Here is an 18,289-nt window from a genome sequence, read left to right as displayed (position 1 = left end):
CCAGCCCTAAAAGAGCTTGGGCATGAAAAGGGCACGGAACCAAGCCCCAGCAGGGCAGAAACCAGAACAGCAGCACCCAGGCCAACTGGCAGAGAAACCCAAGGCTCTTCCTAAAGCAATGGCCGGGGGGCTGAACACAGAGCCGGAGCTGGCACCGCCCTGCATGGGCAGAGCGACAGCGAACGTAGCGCCCAACACAACCGCAGCCCACCCACCGCCGCCTGCCAAGCCCCCTGCGCCCACACCCCCTTATAAACACCTTTTAGCCCCGCCCCTTACACGACGCCCCTATCACGACCCCTCCCTCCGCGGAGTGGCAGCTCGCGGCCCAATCAAAGCCCGCGGTAGGCGGGACCTCACTGCGGTGGGCTCCCTTGCCGCTTGCCCAATCCCCGCGCGGCGCTGCGGCTGCGCTCTCTGACTGACAGCTCCCCCTCCAATCATCACCCGGCCCCGCCCCCTCGCCGGCCTCCACCAATGGCCGCCGCGCGACGCGCTCTTCCCCCTCTCCGCCCCGCCCCCTCACACCTCCGCCGGGAGGGCAGCGGCGCGGCAGCGGGAGGGGGGCGTGGCTTCCTGGGAGGAGGAACGAGGCGGACCAATCGGAGCGCGGCGCGGGAGGAGCGTGGGCAGCGATTGGCGGGTTGGGCCGCGGGGGGGCGGGGCCCGGCGGCGGCGGCGGCGGCGGCCGGGGCGGGCGGGAGGGGACGGGGGGGGGGGGGGGGAAGGCGGCGGCGGCCGGGGCGCGATCGGTGTCGGCGCGGAGCCGGGCGGGAGGCGGCGGCGGTGCCCGGGCCCATGGAGCTGGAGAACATCGTCGCCAACACCGTGCTGCTGAAGGCCCGGGAAGGTGAGCGGAGCCGGTACCGGGCCGCTCCCGGTTACCTGGGGGGGGTTGGGTTACCGGGGAGGTACCGGGCCCGGCCCTGCACGAAGCCCCGGTGCTCAGCGGTGCTCAGCGGTGCTCAGCACCCCCGGCAGTGCAGCCCTCCGGGGGGTCCCCAGCCCCTCCGGTGCACGGGAGGGCCTCACCGATCCGCCGTCGGTACCGGGGGCGAGGCCGTCCCCAGCCTCCAAGCCCCCCCCGTGGCTTACCGGGGGCACTGGGGGCACCGGGAGCTCCGTGGCTGTCGGCAGAGCCACGGTTCAGCCGGGCACCGGGGAGCTGGGCAGGGCCCGGAGGGCACCGGGGGGAACGGTGCTGAGCCCACCGGGGTGCGGAGCCGTGCTCGGTACCGGGAGACCCCCGAAAATGGAGTGAGAGGGGCTGGGGGTGAGCCCTGAGCACCGGGATTAACGGCACCGGGGTGGAGACGACCCCAAGCTGCCCCAACACCGGACTGAGGGGCGACGGTTCCAGCACGGGGACCTGAGCGCCGGTGCAGGCGACGCCGAACGCAGACGGAGCCCGACGGCGGCCTCGGGACCTCGGGACGTGAGACACAGCCTCACACCGGGCAGCCGGGACCCGTCTCCGGTGGTGCCATGGGTGTGCCGGGACATCCCGGCGGTGCCACGACCCCGAGAGGCGCTGCCGTGAGGTGGGGGGGCTCAGGAGAGGAGCCCCGGGGGAGTTCAGCCCCGGGGAGGCGGAGGAGCCCTCCCCCGTTGTCCTCCCCCTCTGCTGGTTTCGGCAGCCCGGCGGCGAGGTGTCACCGAGCCCTGAAACGCCTCTGTGGTGAGCCGCGGGCTGGCCCCGTCCCCAAAAGGAGGGCGCTGAGCAGCAGGGGGACGCTCAGGGGGGTGAGTTCCCCGCTCAGCATCACCCGCGGGGCCATGGGGAGCCGTGCACGGGGGGCACCGGAGCCTCCTTCCCTCCAGAACGGGCTGCGAGGTGCAGACCCGCATCCCCCGGGGCGTTACGGGGCACAGCTCTGCCCTCCCTCCCCTGCTTACGGGGCCGCGGGTGCCCTCGCGCACTAGCCATCCCTGTCCTTTTTGTGGCCACCCGCTGTGGCTGCCGAGAAGGTGTCTGCGCTGCTGGTTTCTTCCACCCCTGCATACCCTTGAGTCACTTCCTTCCTGAGCGCGTACGCTCGTGCAGCCCGGCTGCTGCTGGGGGCAGATGCAGCGAGCTCCACGGGGCGTCCCCATGGCCCCCCGGGCCTCACCGGGTGCCACGAGCCCGGACCTCGGGGCCAGGGCCAAATTGCATCTGCGGCAGAGGCACGTCTTGTGAAAGTGTTTCTCAAGAGCCGGTCAACGATGGTCAACGCTGATTTCGGGAAGCCCTGCCTCTGGCCACACTCAGCGGGGCCGTTTGGTGCCTTTCCAAAGAGGGGACTTGGGATCCCCGGTGCGAGCGATCCGACGTGTTTCACTCCCTGGTGCTGGCTGGGATGTAAATCTTTCGGTCTCTCCAGAAGCTTTCCCACCCTGTCCTACAGCGCTGGGCACTCACCCCAGCACCCGAAGCCGGGGGAATATCTGCCTGGTGGATCTCGCTGGCTTATCTCGGGAGAGCGCAGGGAGTGTCCCCACTTCACAGATGGGAAACTGAAGCGATGAGCCCCCGGGGCAACGCAGCGAGCTGTCTGCGGAGCCGGGATGAGAGCAGGAATTCCTGTCTCCCAGCTTCTTCGGGTCCTTTCTCCACGAGCCCCTCCCTGGAGTAAGCAATCAGTCTGGAGTGAGTAGGTGGCAGGAGCATCGTAACCACAGCAGGAAACCGGCGGCAGGGAGCTTCACACCAAGCAGGGCTTGGCCTCCAGAGGTGCTCGGTTATGCGCAGGTCCCGAGGCACGGGGTGACCTGGGGCTGGAGGCACCCCTCCCTCCGCCTTCGTTTTCCCATCTTAAAGACACGTAGCTGAAGCATCCGAGGGAAAGGCCTCGGTGGCACCGCCTGAGACTTGGTTCTGCCTTCGGAGCAGCCAGAACGGGCAGTCTGCCCGGCCCCTCCAGCTCTGTTCTGACCCCAGGAGGTGGTAAAACCACCGGGCCCTACCCAGGCTCGCTCCCAGGATGGACACAGGGTGGCTGCTCCTGCAGCAGGACGCCCCTCCTTCGTCCCTCATCGCCCCAAATTTGTGTCCCCTGCAGGTGGCGGTGGAAACAGGAAGGGCAAGAGCAAGAAATGGCGCCAGATGCTGCAGTTCCCCCACATCAGCCTCTGCGAGGAGCTCCGGCAAGCCCTCGGTGAGCAGCGGCTGCGGGGTCGGGATGGGGGGCGAGCACCCGTGGCCAGGGGGGCTCTTTGGGCACCGCGCTGCCGGAGCTGGGCACACCTGAACACACTCAGCTCACGGGTCAGGGAGGTGTGTGGGGGCCAAATCCTGGCCAGATTCCCACATCGTTTGGAGTGCAGGGAAGAAACAACAAGTAGGTAAGTCCTGGCTGCTGTTTATGAGCCTACAAACCTTCCAGACCATGACAACCTTCAGCATAGGTCTGCCCCCTTCTCGGTGCAAACACACTTGGTGCTGCAGAGCTTTGGAGCTCTGGTGCAAAGGCTCACGGGTGCCTTTCCATGAGTTACAAAGGTCCTGCTAGCATCCTCTGTGCTGCCCGGCTGGGATTGAGCCCTCAGCTTCTGGCAGAGCAGCTTCACGCGGGCAGAACCGGGTTCTTGCTGCGCCGTAGGGATAAGAATTGTGCAGCTGGGCAGGGCCTGGCCTGTCCGTTTGATTTTGCACTTTGTACTCCTCATGGGTTTAACGTTGTTTGTGCAGCAGGTTTGGTCCCGGCATCAGGTGGAATTGTTTGGGGAGCTGGAGGGTGGGAGTGCTCTCCCTTCTGGGAAGGGGTGAGCTTGTTTAAGTTGTCGCTCCAGCCTCGGCTGCCAGCTGCGGAGCGGCACGGCGCTGGCGTGGGTTCAAGGTGGGTGTCACGGGGCTGCCTGGGTTTGGGACGCGCCTGCAGCTCCTGGCCCTGGTTCCACACTGCCCGGGTGTCCCAGGAGCTGGTAGCCCTGAGGGTGGCTCCGTTTGAAGGCACGTGGGACCGCAGCACCTGGCTGAAGGGCTTCCATCGTGCACACTGGCACCTCCCAGCCCGCAGCCACTGCACTCAGACAGAGATTCCAGCCTTGGTTTGCTGCCAGCTGCCTCTCGGAGCAGGTCCTGAGCTCCTGCTGCCCTTTCAGCTCTCTCCTTGGCCGCCCCGAGCTCTTTGTGCATTTCTGGCTGCTCCGTGCCCTCGGCAGAGCTTTCCTCCTCTGCACGCATCCCATGGGTGCCGTATCTGTTCCAGCAGAAGTTCACCTTCATCATACCACCCATCTGCTGGCGGTGGGCTCCGATGCTCTGCCCGTTTCTGCCATCCCACTGTCCAGCTCGGGGATCCTCGCGATGCTCCGCAGGCACATCCATCCCTCCCAGCCTGCGGCCGTCGCCACCCATGCCCCCACTTCCCCCTGCGGAGGCACGAGAGAAGCTCTCTGCCTTGCCTCTTTCGGTTTCCTCATTAAGAGACGCCCGGATCCCTACTCACAGCGCTCTGAGCAGCTGCAGTGCCTTCATTTTCCCTTTGTTTCCCCCCCTCGGCCCACCAGAAACACGCTGGCTTCCCTCAGCGGGGTCACAGCGGGGCTGGCTGCCGGCTGCACCGCCAGCGCGCCTGGGCAGCCCCAAACCCATCCCAGCAGCCCCGAACTCCCAAGGGGAACTCCTTCCCCTGCAGACAAGGGAACCAGCCGGGGCGGCCGAGCTGGCGAAGCGGCCCCCGCCCCCACGGCAGCCTCCCCGCACGCCGAGCACCGCCAGGAAGCCGCGGCTTCCTCGGGACAAACTGCAGCGCCGGCAGGGGAAGGTGGCGGCACCGGGTGACGTGAAGGGGGCCCCCGGGGCCGAGCAGGGCAGGGTGAGGTGCTGCAGGGTGCTGAGGAAGGTGCTGAGCCCTGGCCGGGTGCTGCAGCGTGGGGCAGGTCCGGAGGGAAGCTCGGTGACCGCAGCGCTGCGGTAATTCGGCAGGGGGAGGGAGGAAGAGGGTGGAAGCTCCGAGGTGTGTTTGGGGAGCTGCGAGGGTGCAGGGCACCCCGGGGTGCTGGGGGGCTGCAGCTCCGGTCCCAGGCAGCCCTCTGGGGCAGCGGTTGTGGTCCGTGATTAAACAGGATTTAAACTGAAAGGGGAAAAAAACAGAACTGGAAGCACTGCAGATAGGCAAAGGTGTTGGTGCCCGGCTCAAAATACCCCAGGGAGAGGGCTCGGAGGAGTCAGCAGGGGAAACCCAGAATAAGCCTCTGTTGTCTGCTCATCCTCTCTTAGTGCAGATCATGAACTCTTGCTTGGTAATTTCTGCAGAAAGCCCCCAACTTCTGTTGTTACTTTGCAGAGGTGTCCACTCTCAACTATAAATGACAGAATGTGACATGTTAGGTCAGAGGTTGGACTCGATGATCTTGAGGTCTCTTCCAACCTAGAAATTCTGTGATTCTGTGTGATTCTGTGCAGAGGGCGGTGAGACCTGGGGTACGAGCAGTGGGGCCGTGGTGCAGCACTACCAGGACACCTCTGGACGTGGTTCCCCCATTTTGGCCCCGCCGCTCTCAGCAGGGCCTTGGGGAAGCGGAGCAGGTTTGGGAGTCGTCAGAGCGAGCCCAGGCGTGGGTCTGCCTCGAAACAAGCTCAGGGCGTCCCTCAGGGCCCCAAAAAGCTGTGTTTCTGCCAGTTCTCTGTGGGGAGGGGAGGGAGAGGAGACGCTGAGATCCCTTCCTCAAAATAAGCCGGGGAGACCGCACAGAGGAGCAGCCGGAGCGTCTCTGAGGGCTCACTTTCCGCAGGGGGCTGCGAAAGCTCAATCATGGCAGCCCCTTATCCTTGGATCCCCTCTCTTGGGGTTCTGGGGCTGACGAGGCCCTCGAGCCCACCCTGACCCTGTCTGTCCCCGTTTGCAGAGCGGGACTACCACAGCCTGTGCGAGAGGCAGCCCATCGGGCGCGCGCTGTTCCGGCAGTTCTGCGAGACGCGCCCCGAGCTGGCACGCTGCGTCAGCTTCCTGGACGCCGTGGTAAGCACCGGGATGTCCCTGTCCCCCCCCCCTGGGGCTATGGGGCCGGGAGGGTTTTCCCGGGGCTCCCGGCTGAGGCTGGGCCTCGCTGTCTCCTGGCAGCGGGGCTGGGTTCCTGCTGGGCCTGCCCCCGACGGTGTTTGCTCTGTGCAGGCCGGGTACGAGGTGGCTCCGGACGAGAAGCGGAAGGAATGCGGGCAGCACCTGATCGAGAAGTACCTGAAGCCAAAGGTGAGTGAGAGGAGCGGGTTTGCTGCCTGCCGGGGTGGATGGAACAGCTGCGAGGCTGGCAGCCCTCGTCAGCCAGGCAGGAGGGAGAGGGCAAAGTCCGCCCCACGAGCAACTGCGCTGCTTTTCCCACTGCTCCCAAAGCAGGTGGGCACCTGGGGGCCGTTTCTGTGGGTTTCTCCTTCCCCGGCAGGACCCCTGGGCTCTGCTCACTGGGTCTGACCCGCTCCCTTCGTCCCCAGAGCGAGGACCACGTGCCTGAAGTCCCCCCCCAGCTGGTGGATGCCTGCTGTGAGCGGCTGGAGCAGGAACCCTCCAAGGAGCTCTTCAAGGAATCCACCAAGTACGTTGTGGGGCTGGGCTCGCACCTCCGACCACCTCATCCACCCCGTTCCCTTCCTCCAGGCCCCCGAGGGCTGGTGTTAGGGCTGGGACTGCGTGGGCAGAGCTCAGGGCTAGTGGTTTGCAGCACAGCTCCAGGAAAACAAACGTGACGAGTTCCTGTGGGCTCTGAGAGCCACAGACTGCTGCGGGAACCTCTATTGCTGCTCTCGGTTCACCGTGGGGCTGAGCTGCCATCGTCACTACAGGGACCTAAGGTCACTTCTGCTCCCTCGACTCATCGCAGAGGCGGTGACCAAGGTCCTGGCTCCGGGTGCGAAGAGGAAGCTGCTGGGGAAACGGGGCTGTGGGCCCCCGACCCCTCCCCGAGCAGCGGCAGGAGCGCGTTGCCTAACCCAGGGCTGTGGCAATGGCTCTGCCGCGGGCTGCCGGGGAGCGGGAGCTCCGTGTGTGGTAACTGCTGTCGCTGTCTGAATGCAGAGCCTCCGGGCTGGGCCCTGCCTTCTCTTGGCAAGCTCTGAAAGGGGAAGAGCCCATCCGCTTCGCCTTGATGCACGGCTCCAGTCTAGACACTGTGTCTATAAGGCTTTTTTGCTCTGCCGGGCAGCCCTGGCAGCGGCCCGGCAGGCAGTTAGCTCTCCGGAGAGGGATCCCCTGTGGCCTTTTGTGCTGGAAATTCAGCTGAAACTGAACGGCTCGGCGCCCGGTGCTGGGTGTTGCTAGCAGGTTTTGGCAGCTGATTACAGCCGTGCGTGCGCCCTGTGAGCAGGGGGATTGCAGAGCCCTGATGTCCCCCTTAGTCCCACGGCCAGAGCTGGTGCTGAGAAGCCACAGTTACCAGTGCCAGCCCAGGCCCAGGGCACTACCTCTGTCACAGTGGTGTCTCCAACACACCTTCTTTTTGCACCAAACCTCGGTGGGCTTTTGGGCTGGGCTGTGCAGGGCGATTCAGCCCTGGGCTGGGTGAGGGGATGGCAAAGTGAGCGGGTTCTCGGGGCTCCTCGCCTCCTCTCCTTGCGCCGCCGTCTGTCACAGCCCTGAGCAGCTCTCACCTCGCTGGCTCTGCTCTCTCCTAGGCTTATCCACGACTACCTGAGTGTGGCTCCCTTTGCTGACTACCTCGACAGCTTGTACTTCAACCGCTTCCTGCAGTGGAAATGGCTGGAACGGTAACGTTGCCTCGCTGGGAGACCCGCGCCTGCAGCACACAGGCTGCCCGAGGGGTCCCTAGAGCTCCTTCCCCTGCTGGGCCCTCTCCTTCAGGGCCCGTATTGGCACAAACAGCCTCCACGGGCTGCCCCAGCCTCGCAGGGAAGCAAGGTCTGCTGGAGCAGGGGCTTCGGGGTGACCCCCAGACTCAGGGCACGGGGGTGGTTTGGGCTTCAGCTCCTACTCTCGTCCTGCTCCCGTCTCACTCCGGTTTCCTTTGCCTCGCAGGCAGCCGGTGACCAAAAACACTTTCCGCCAATACCGTGTGCTAGGCAAGGGCGGTTTTGGAGAGGTGAGTGACCGGCGTTGCCTCCGCATTCGGGGCGGGCAGGCAGCCTGCTGCAAGCTGCTCCAGCACCTGGGGCAAGGAGCTGCTGGCTCCATGGGCTGTGGGATTTTGCAGGGCTGTTCCCTTGGGCTCCGTGCCAGGTACCGCTGTGCTCTGGGCACCGCGTTACCCGTCAGCTCCTCTCTGATGGACAGGAGCTCCCCTCTTGCCAGCCATGGGAGGTGCAGGAGGTGGTTGCACAGAAGAGGCAGCATGTGCTCGCTGCTGGCTAGGGAACCAGGTCTTCTCCCAGTGTCTTGGCACAGCAAACTGCACTCCCCAAAACTGGCACTGTCAGGCTTTCCTTCTGTTTCTGGAGTGGCCTTCTGTCCTCCCGGGCACCAGCCGCGGTGTCTGCTACAGGTGGCGGGGGCACTGCACCCCTCTGCTGCTCATCTGTGACATCCCGAGATGTCTCTGTTCCCCGTGTCCTCGCCGTGGCAGCTCGCTCCGTGCTGACCTCGGGGTGAGGCTGGAACGAGGACTTCTTTGCCTTCCTGTGCCTCTCAAGAGCAGAACCTAAACCCCACGACAGAGTCAGCAGCGGGAGAGCGCTGAGCCTTGTCCCCCCCTCCAGGTTTGTGCCTGCCAAGTGCGTGCCACGGGGAAGATGTACGCCTGCAAGAAGCTGGAGAAGAAACGGATCAAAAAGCGGAAGGGAGAGGCCATGGCCCTGAATGAGAAACAGATCCTGGAAAAAGTGAACAGTAGGTTTGTAGTAAGTACATGGGAATTGCTCTCACTTTGCTGTGGTGGCTGATTCCTTCCACAACCAGCCGGCCGGGCACTTCTGTGCTCTTCAGCTCTTCCCCAGGAGCAGGCCCTGCCTACAGGCAGGGTCCTGGTGGCTGCACACCTCTCATAAGGCTGGGGTTTGGCAGGACCTCCTGCCACCTCCATGAGATGACCTGAATGCCTCCAAAGGCAGGCCCAAAGTCCCATCCGGTCTCCCAGGCACCCTGTTACCTTTAGGGCAAAAGGTAGCAGTGAAAACTGTCTTTCCAGGCAGCTGAAGGGGCAGAAGCCTGTCCCTGAGCTGCATGGCGGGGAGCTCTGCCTGGCTGTACAGAGGCGTGGACAGCCTGAAACCTCCCGTTACAGGGAATTCCTGAGATGGTGCCCCAGGGGTGCTGCTGGGTGCTGCTTGCCCCCAGAGGGGAGCAGTTCTGGCTCGGGGAGATAATATCCTCCCTGTCTGAGGAAAGCTGAGGGCGTGCAGGGGCTGCTGGGCACTTAGAGATGCTCCCTGGGCTCAAACAACTCACCCGCTGCCTCCTCCCCTCTGTAAAGGCCCCGTCCTGCTGCCCATGCCTGGCTTCTTGGGTGACAAAGTGGCCGTCAGTGGGGGGCCTCCCTCTTCCAGCTGTGTCTTCTAACAGCCTTTCTGCCCTGAATTGCAGGTGAGCTTAGCCTATGCATATGAAACTAAAGATGCTCTCTGCCTAGTGCTGACCCTCATGAATGGAGGGGACCTCAAGTTCCATATCTACCACATGGGCGAGGCTGGCTTCGAGGAGCCCCGGGCAGCTTTCTATGCTGCTGAGATCTGCTGTGGCCTCGAGGACTTGCACCAGGAGAGGATAGTGTACAGGTGCGTGCTGTGAGACCGCGTACTGGCTGCAGCAGCATGGTTTCTGCTGCTCTCACAGACAGCCGGGACTGTCTGCTCAAGAAAAGAAGCTCAGGATTGAAAGCAGCACAGAGCTGGGTGAGAGGGGATCAGGAACAGAAAGCTGATCTCACGGGAGATGCAGGAAGATTCAGTTTTGCTTCCTTGTGCTGGTAAAGGATCACCCAGAGCAGGACTCGAATTCTGAGTGCCTCAAGGCACTTGGGTTAAGCTCTGGGGTGCTTAACTCCACAGAACTGACACTGGGCAGGAGGGAGAACAAGCTGAGTGCTTTCACCAGTTGTGTGCTGCTGCATTAAGGACAGCACCCGGAGCCAGAAAGTCCCTTCTAGTCCCACCCTGGGCCTTGCCCTGGGCAGGGCAAGCAGAAGCAGCCTCTGCTCCCTCCCTCTTGCACAGCTTGCCCCGCTGTGAGTTTTGTGCATGCCGAGGAGGCAGCCACAGGCTCACTGCCTCCTTTTGGAGGATCCAAGGTTGCTGTGACCTGCCTCTGCCTGGCAGGGGGGAGCAGAGGGCCAACTCCAGGGCAGAGGGGGCCTGATATACAGGGGTACTGTATCCCTCTGCTGCTTACCCATGACTTGCTGAGACGTCGCTGTTCCCTGTGTGCTTCGCTTTCATGGTGGGCTTCTTGCTGATCAAGTCTCTTCCTTCCTAGGGACCTGAAGCCAGAGAACATCTTGCTGGATGACCATGGTGAGTGCAGGGCAAAGAGAAACCCGGGTCTAGGTCCTCCTCTCTTCCTGTGCTTGTAGCAGGGATGCTCTGTGTTCTTGGCAGCCTCAAATACTGCCCCTTGACCCTGTCCTCTTGACTTGTGCCGTTTGTGCAGGTCACATCCGTATCTCAGACCTGGGGCTGGCCGTGCACGTGCCCGAGGGCCAAACAATCAAGGGACGTGTAGGGACAGTGGGCTACATGGGTAAGTGCCCCTGGTTTAACCCCGAAGTCCTCCGACTGCACACGTACCCTCCCTGCCCTCACACGTCCCTCGCCCCTGCTCCCGTGCAGCTCCAGAGGTGGTGAAGAACGAGCGCTACACGTTCAGCCCGGACTGGTGGGCTCTGGGCTGCCTGGTGTACGAGATGATCGAGGGGCAGTCGCCCTTCCAGCAGCGCAAGAAGAAGATCAAGCGGGAGGAGGTGGAGCGCCTGGTGAAGGATGTGCAGGAGGAGTACTCCGAGAAGTTCTCGCCCTGCGCCCGCTCCCTCTGCACCATGGTACGAGCATCGCCGGCCCCTCACACCTACCACCCCGCTGCACGCAGCAGCAGAAAATCAGGGCTGTGGAGGCACTGCCAGAGGTCAGGTTCCCTTGCTCTGGCTCTAGGACAGTGCAGGAGGGTCTGGAGGGTCTGAATTCCTCGTGAGCCCACGTTGTTCCTACAGACATAACGCAGGAGCCAACAGCAGGGCTGCTCCTGCCCGAAGCACCGCGGGGTCACTGATGTCCCTTTGTGTTGCAGCTCCTGTGCAAAGACCCCCTGGAACGCCTGGGCTGCCGAGGGGCTGGGGCCAGGGAAGTGAAGGAGCACCCTCTCTTCAAGCACCTCAATTTTCGGAGGCTGGAAGCGGGCATGCTGGACCCCCCGTTCAAACCAGACGTAAGTGCTGCCCACGTCCTGACCTTGCCACTCGCTGGTGCTGTCGAGGGAAGGGGGAGCCCCCGGGGGGCTCCCCGAGGAGCTGGGCTCCTTCCCTCTTCGTGGAGCTGCTGCCACAGCCACGAGTGGATTCCCAACATCCACGGCTGTCTCAGTGGGTGGCATCGCTGTGGGGCCCGGCGTTACAGCCCTGTGTGTGCTCTTTAGCCCCAGGCCATCTACTGCAAGGACGTTCTGGACATCGAGCAGTTCTCCACGGTGAAAGGCGTGGAGCTGGAGCCCACGGACAATGACTTCTACCAGAAGTTTGCTACAGGGAGCGTGCCCATTCCTTGGCAGAACGAGGTAGGTGGGGACTGGCACGTGCACCAGCCCCTTTTTTTTGCAGGATGGGTCTTTGCCCCTGCTTGTGCTCACCGTGGCTGAGGGCAGCATCCTGCGGGGTTCCTGCTGTCCCTGCTGCTCCTGTGCTGGATCCTCGGTGAGGGGCTCTGCATGGCGATTCCTGCAGCCATCTCTGCCCTCTTTCAGATGATCGAGACCGAGTGCTTCAAGGAGCTGAACGTCTTTAGCACAGATGGCTCGGTGCCCCCAGACCTGGACTGGAAAGGGCAGCCCTCCCCCCAGCCCAAAAAAGGGTTACTCCAGCGCTTCTTCAGCAGACAGGTAAGGAAGAGCGTTCACCCGACGCACGCTCCGCAGCCCTGAGCCCTCTCCCACCCTTGCCAGGCAGATTTGGCAGGGAGGGGACCCCCGTGCTGGGTGGCCGGACCCCGGGGCTCTCGGGTGGACCCCCGCGGGGCTGCAGGGAGGCTCTCCTGGTGCTGCTGCACGCTGAGGGGGCTGGGCTGGAGTGTCCTGGCTAAACATGCCGCAGTCGCACAGGCGGAGAGATGCTGCCGAAGGCACTAAAATAGCAAGCCTTCTCCCTTCCTACATGCATAATGCCATCCCCGAAGAAGACCTTGATCTTGGTATGGGCTGTGTGGGCTCCCGGGCTCCCCCAGAGCCTTTCTGCTAGACCTCGAGCAGGCAGAGAGGAGCGGCGCTTTCTAGGGATGAGGAGAACGGAAACATTTTGCATCTGCTGCGGGCTTGTTTGCCTGTGTGCCTCCTCTGGGCCAGAACAGTCTTTGCCTTCTTTCCAGGACTGGCAAAGGCTGGGCTGCTGCCTCGGCAGCTGCTTGCAGCTGGGGCTCTCGAGCACGGTTGGCTCTGGCCTGCCCTGGACCCACTCCCAGGCACCCGGCGCCGAGTCCTGCTTCCCCGCCGAGCTCCCGGTTGTGCTTCCCTGTTCGGTGGGACCCAGCTCGTCCCGAGGCAGGCAGGACCTGCCCGAGGGTGGGCTGAGCGGTGGCAGGGGCTGAGCTGTGATTTGCCACGTGTTTTCTCTTTCCAGAGGTGAGCAGTCCCTCCCGGCTGCTCTGCTCAGGGAAATACCCGGTGGCCCACGGACATGGCAAGATCTGGGAAAGAGGAGTGTTGTCCTTCAGTGCCTCACCCCGTCCCCCCACCAGAGCACAAGCTGCTTGTTGTCCTAACTGCCCCCTGAGCCACTAATCCCGCTTCCCTCCTCTCGCTGCCTTCCCTGCTGGGGGAAGCCTTGCCCTCAGCTTGAGCCAAAGCTGCCCCGGTACCGCCGGGAGCTCTGCTCCCGGGGGGGCTGCGGGGAGCCCCGGGTTGCCTTCGCTCCTCTCCTTGGGTATCCGGGATACACGGAAGGGTTGAGAAACTGTGAAGGGGTTGGCGTCGTCCTGTGCTCAGCCCCCCTCCCGAGGGCTTCAGCTGCTTTCCGTGGCCTGCTGAGCCCTGCCTGGGGCAGACCGTGCTGGCACTGAGCTGTCTCCCCGGGTGGCTGCAGGCCACGGCGCCCCTCTTCCTCCCAGCTTCTGAGCTAGGCAGCCGTGTGTGCTCACAAATTCGTCTGCCAGGAGCCGAGCCCCAAGGTGCAGCTTTGTTTCCCTGCAGCCTTGGGGTCCCCTCCAGCCCCTTGCCTCCAACGTAGCTCTCCCATGCCTGGGGGGCCCGGCCCGGCCCTGCCAGGGGGCAGCCGGGGGCTGGGTTGTGTGACCGTGCTCACCCTGTGCTTGCTGTGCTCCTCTCTCCCTCTCCACCCTCTCGTTGCCCCTCTGCCTTCAGGACTGTTGTGGGAACTGCAGCGACAGCGAGGAAGAGCCCACCCGGCTGTAGAGCACGGTTCTCCAGCCCCTGGGACCCCCTTGGCCTCTCCGGGCACCCAGCAGGACGAGAGGCCAGCCCGAAGGCCGAGGCAGCAGTGGCCCCACGAGGTGGATTTGTTTACAGCTTCACCAGGCTAGCTGAAGACTCCGAGGACGGCTCCAGCGCTGGCAGCAGCACCCCGGGCCCCAGAACCTCTGGCCACGGGCAAGCCGACATCCCCAGGACAGACGTGGAGCGCCCTGAGCATCCTGCTGGGGACGGTGCCACCGCCGGGGCCGAGGGCAGGAGGGAGGGATGGCGCCGGCGTGGGCCGAGGCCGGGCTGGAGCAGCTCTGCTGCCACATCCCGTGGTGTCGGAGCGGCGCCGCGGGTTTGCTGTGTATTTATAGCCGTGGGTCTGTACATAGCACACGTCAGTTTTTAATCTATAGGTTGGGGGGGGGGGCCGGCACTGCCCCCACCCTGTCACAGGCACAAATGTCCTCCTATGGGGGGGAGCGACGGTCCCAGCTTCGTACCGGGGAGTCCTGGGCAAAGGCTTTGCGTGCCTTGAGGTGTGAAAGCATCTTGTCCTGGACTCTTTGGGCCCTGCTGAGGCGTCCCTGGCTCCAGAGGAGTCCATTGCTCAGCCCCGAGGCGCGGGGATCTCCTGTGCCCAAGCGTCTCCCATTGCCTCCTGGCAGCAGAGCGTCCCTGCCTCGTCCCCGCTTCCCTGCCTGCCTCCTCCCTCAACGTGCTGCCGGCTCCGGGAGCTGCTCCTGGCCCCCTCAGCCCGCTGGCAGCCCGCCTGCAGCACCCACAGGGAAGGTAGAGCCCCAAGGCTCGCTCCCCTGCGTGGTGCGGGGTGGCCCCAGCGCGGTCCCACCAGCTCCGTGCTCGCTGCAGGCAGTCCCTCGGGACGGCGGCGTACGGGGCCGTGCTCTTGGGGTGCAGAGGGAGCACCCCTCGAATCCTCCAACCTGTGGGAGCCAACGTGGCTGTGCCCAAGGGCGTAGCTGGTGGGACCTGAGCCCCCACAGGGGTCCTGCGTGTCCCCGGGGAGCGACACAGGGCTCAGCACAGCTCCCCTGCCCCTGTCCCCCTCGTCCTGTCCCGTCTCGTGCATGTTTGTCCTGCCGTGTCCCTAGCAATAACTGGTCTGTGTGTCTGTCTGTCTGTGTGTACGTCTGTGCTGCCGCCCCCCTGCTCCTTCTGAGCCAGGCCCCGCGGGTGGGCTGAGCACCTACTTGGACCTGTGGTATCATTCGCTTGCCTTGCACTAAAGTTTGGAAATATTTAAATTTTTAACCTTCGCCTTAACGCGTGTCATTTGCCGCGCCGCGTGCTGCTGCCACGGCGAGGGGTGGGGGGGGAGGCAGAAGGGCGTGCAGGGTTTCAGGGGGGTGCTGGCTGGTGCTGTAGGGCTGAGAGGGGAGGCCCCGTGGCCTTGTACCCATTGCCAGTGGCTGTGGGCTCTGCTGGTGCTCCCGGCGTGCAGAGGTGGTGCTGAGCACCAAGGGGCTGCGGGTGGCCCTCGGTGGCTTCTCCAGGGCGGTTTGGACATTGCAGGGGTGTGACAGGTACACAGCTTGGTGCCATGGGGTGTCCCAGGGGGCTGCTGTGGTCCCCTTTGGAGCAGAATCCCCTGCCTGCCCTCAGCACAGCCCCTCCAGGGCACGGCGCAGCCCCCGGTGTGCGCAGGGGTCGAGCTGTGCCACTGCCCCTGTACCCACGGGTGGCATCGCCACGACTCCACGTGTGGAAGGGGACACCCAGGGCCTGGCACGGGGCTTGGAGCCGGCAGAGCCGCCGGGAACAGGGACACCGAGGGCGGCAGCCTGGCCTGGGAGAGGGTCGGGGCCGTGCAGGGTGGGCCGGGAGCCCGGTGCCGGTGGCGGGGCCGTCGGCAGCCTGGTGCGCAGCGCGGGGCGGCCGCGCACAGCTGCACAGGGATGAGAATAGCAAGTGCGGCCGGGTAGCTAGGGAACAGTTGCCATGGGAGCGGGCCGAGGAGGAGTTCTCACACTCGGAGGGGGCATCTTGGGGTAAAATCCAGGAATTTTCTGCAGCCGTGGAAGGAAAGAAGGCAGGGCGGGGGGATGGGGAGCGATGGGGAGAGCTTGCGCCCGTGGCAGCGGTCAGGGCTGGGCCTGGTGCCATTTGGGCACTGCCTGGGCTGCAGCAACCAAGCACGGGGGGTCCCAGTGTCACCAGCACGATGCTGGGGATGGGCACCTCGGCTCCTCAGGTGGGGCTGGGGGCTGGGAGCACAGGGCCAAGCCGCAGGAGGGCACGGGAAGGGCTCTGCCTCGCCCAGCGGTGCCCTAACCCCAAAAACCAGGGGTCCCGTGTCCCTCTCCGTGTCCCTGCAGGCGGGGAGCAGCGTGTGCCCTATGTGCTGCTGTAGGGCCATGGTAAAATGCCCGGCTGGGGACGTTCCCAACCCCATCCAGGGCACATGGGGCCCACGGCTGAGCCTCATGGAGGGGTGTGGGGGGGTACTGAGCACCCCGGGCCCTGCCCCGAGCCGTGGGGCTGTGGAGGCAGCGCCGCACACACGATTTTCAGGGGTGAAGGATGCTCTCAGCTGTTGCCTGGGCAACAGCTCCTCCTCCGGCCCACCATGTGGCTCGGGGAGCGCTCCCCCGCCTGCCTCCCCCCGCCGCCGCCGTGGGGAAGGCAGCTCCCGGCCCCTGGCGCTGGCGGGGCCGGAGGCCGGGCTCCCACCGCCCGCGGGGTGCCCGCTGCCCACCCGCTCCCCTCGGCCTGACGATGCCTCCCGTGCCCCCCGCCAGCCCCTCGCTCGTGCCCACGGGGAGCGCCGCGGCCCCCCTGCATGGCCGCAGCCCCCTGCCCACCCCGCCAGCCGCTCGGGCAACCCCGCAAGCGCCGCCGAGCCGGCCTGGCCGCGCTGCCGCGCTCTGAGGGCACACCGCAGGACACGAGGCCCAGCGAGGTGAGTCGGGGACGGAGCGAAAGGGGCCGGAGGGATGAGGCCAGCACGGTGCCGAGGCCGGGACGTGCCACGGATCCGCTCTGCCCAGCCGGGCACGGCGATGGTGGCATGGGGCTGTGCTGCCAGGAGGAATTCCTTCGGGCGGGCGCCCGCCGCCCTGCCCACGGGGAGGAAGCGGTGGCGGGGTCACAGCCTGCGCCGGCACCCCCGCAGGGTGTCACCGCCGTGTCACCGCCTCGTGCTCGGGCTCTGGGCACCCAGAGGGCACGGCGGCCCCGGGGCTGGCACGGCTCCTGCCCGGTGCCCACACTGCTGCTGCTCCCGTTCGAGCCACGCGGTGCCGGGGCAGCATCCGGGCGCACGCATGGCAGAGCCCTCGCCCCCGGTGTGGCCGTGACAGCGGCTTGGACACCGCAGGGAACATCTGGTGACATCTGCCCGGTGGCACAGGGCCAGGGGGGAGCCCCAGTGCAGGGGGATGAGCGCTTGGGTTGGGTCAATGGGGGGCAATGAGGGGGATGGGGCAGCGCAGGGACCCCCAGGGTGCCACCTCTGACCTTCAGGGCCACGCTGGCACCCTCTGCCCGGCACGGGCACGTGTCCTCCTGCACGGCACCACCGTGCGCCCCATCATCGGGTGGGGGGGCCGGGGCTGGTGCCCCCGCAATGCCACTGTCCCTGCGTGGCCACCACCCTGGAGCCGTCTCCAGCTGTCACCCCCTGCCACCCCAGGGGCTGGGTGACCACCGGCCGGGGCCATCACCCCCCCAAGGACCGTGCGGGTCACCGGGGGGATCCCCAGCCCCCCCCTCTCCCGGAGGCCCCCCCCCCGGCTCGGGGGATGCCGCGGCCACCGCGCCACCGGGATCCCGCGGCCGTGCCCGTGCGCCCCCCCCCCCCCCCGCCCCTCTCCAACCTCCCCCACGCCTCAATCCCCGCCGCTATCCACGGGTCCCGGTGCGGGGGCTCCGAGGGGGGGCCCCCACCGGCTCCGGGCCTCCCGGGTCCCTCCCCGAACCGAGGGCGGGGCGCAGCGGCGGGGCGGGAGCCCGGGCGGGGCGGTGCGCGGCGGCGGCGGCGGCGGCGGCGGCGCGGGAGCGCTCACCGGAGACAAAGGCAGCGCCGGGAGGCGGCGGCGGCGCCGCGCACCGGGCGCGCACCGGGCTCCCCCCCCTCCTCTTTTTCCCCGTCCCCCCCCTCCCCACCGCCGCCGCCCTATGGAGCCGCCGCCGCCGCCCGCTGCTTGAGCCACGTGCGCCGCCGCCGCCGGTAACGGGAGCCGCGGGGTGGGGGGGGGGGGGGGGAAAACGGGCGCGGCGCCCCCGCCTGTTGCGCGGAGGGGAGGGGAGCGGGGCCGGGGCGGGGGCGCGCGGGGCCGTGGCCACCGGGAACCGGGGGCCGCCGGGGCGGAGGCGGAGGCGCGCGCACGGCGCGTCCCCGGGGCGCGCGCGCGCCCCCCCCCCCCCGCTTCCCCGCCGCGGCGGAGGCGCGCGCGCGCGCTCTCTCCGTGGAGGGGGGAGGAAGAGGAGGAGGAGGAGGAGGAGGAGGAGGAGGAGGAGGAAGGGGGGGGCAGCTGCCGCGCCCGGCACCGGGAGCGGGGAGGTCCCCGCCGGGTGTCCCCATCCCGGCACCGGGGCACAGGCCGCGGGCAGCGGGGGGGGATGGAGAGAGGGAAGGGGGGAATGGGGGGGCTCGGCTCGGTGCCTGCCACCCCCCGGCCGGGACCGCGTGGGTGTCCCCCGGCACCCCCAGCCCACGCGCCCCCGCTCCCCAAACGCCCCCGACACCCCCAGCCCCGATGTCCCCCCTCCAGCGTTATCCCTGGCTGCGAACGCCCCCGGTCCCCAAGTGCCACCAGCCCTCGCTGTCCCCAGCCTGGCCGTCACAC

At 66.2% G+C, this 18,289-nt stretch overlaps 1 protein-coding gene across 3 annotated transcripts; it reads left to right on the top strand.

The window, feature by feature from the left end:
• The first annotated feature begins 745 nt into the window (after positions 1 to 745).
• GRK6 (G protein-coupled receptor kinase 6) lies at positions 746 to 14,753 on the top strand. Of its 3 annotated transcripts, none has more exons than XM_084535978.1 (16): positions 746 to 850; positions 3,042 to 3,137; positions 5,833 to 5,945; positions 6,099 to 6,176; positions 6,416 to 6,516; positions 7,592 to 7,684; positions 7,953 to 8,016; positions 8,630 to 8,759; positions 9,499 to 9,643; positions 10,341 to 10,378; positions 10,515 to 10,604; positions 10,694 to 10,902; positions 11,148 to 11,285; positions 11,493 to 11,630; positions 11,817 to 11,951; positions 13,425 to 14,753. In XM_084535978.1, the coding sequence occupies exons 1-16, from the start codon at positions 799 to 801 to the stop codon at positions 13,473 to 13,475; spliced, it is 1,671 nt and encodes a 556-aa protein (XP_084392104.1). In that variant the 5' UTR covers positions 746 to 798; the 3' UTR covers positions 13,476 to 14,753. The 3 variants fall into 3 exon arrangements, with proteins under 3 accessions (XP_084392104.1, XP_084392102.1, XP_084392103.1); XM_084535976.1 differs by having other exon boundaries at positions 8,630 to 8,770; positions 9,453 to 9,643; XM_084535977.1 differs by having other exon boundaries at positions 8,630 to 8,770; positions 9,453 to 9,643; positions 12,685 to 14,753.
• Positions 14,754 to 18,289: the final 3,536 nt, after the last annotated feature.

The sequence above is a fragment of the Aythya ferina genome (assembly GCF_964211825.1).
Source record: "Aythya ferina genome assembly, chromosome: 14".
Classification (NCBI taxonomy): domain Eukaryota; kingdom Metazoa; phylum Chordata; class Aves; order Anseriformes; family Anatidae; genus Aythya; species Aythya ferina.
Note: the sequence above shows the minus strand (reverse complement) of the source record. Positions and strands in the feature narration are given on the sequence as shown.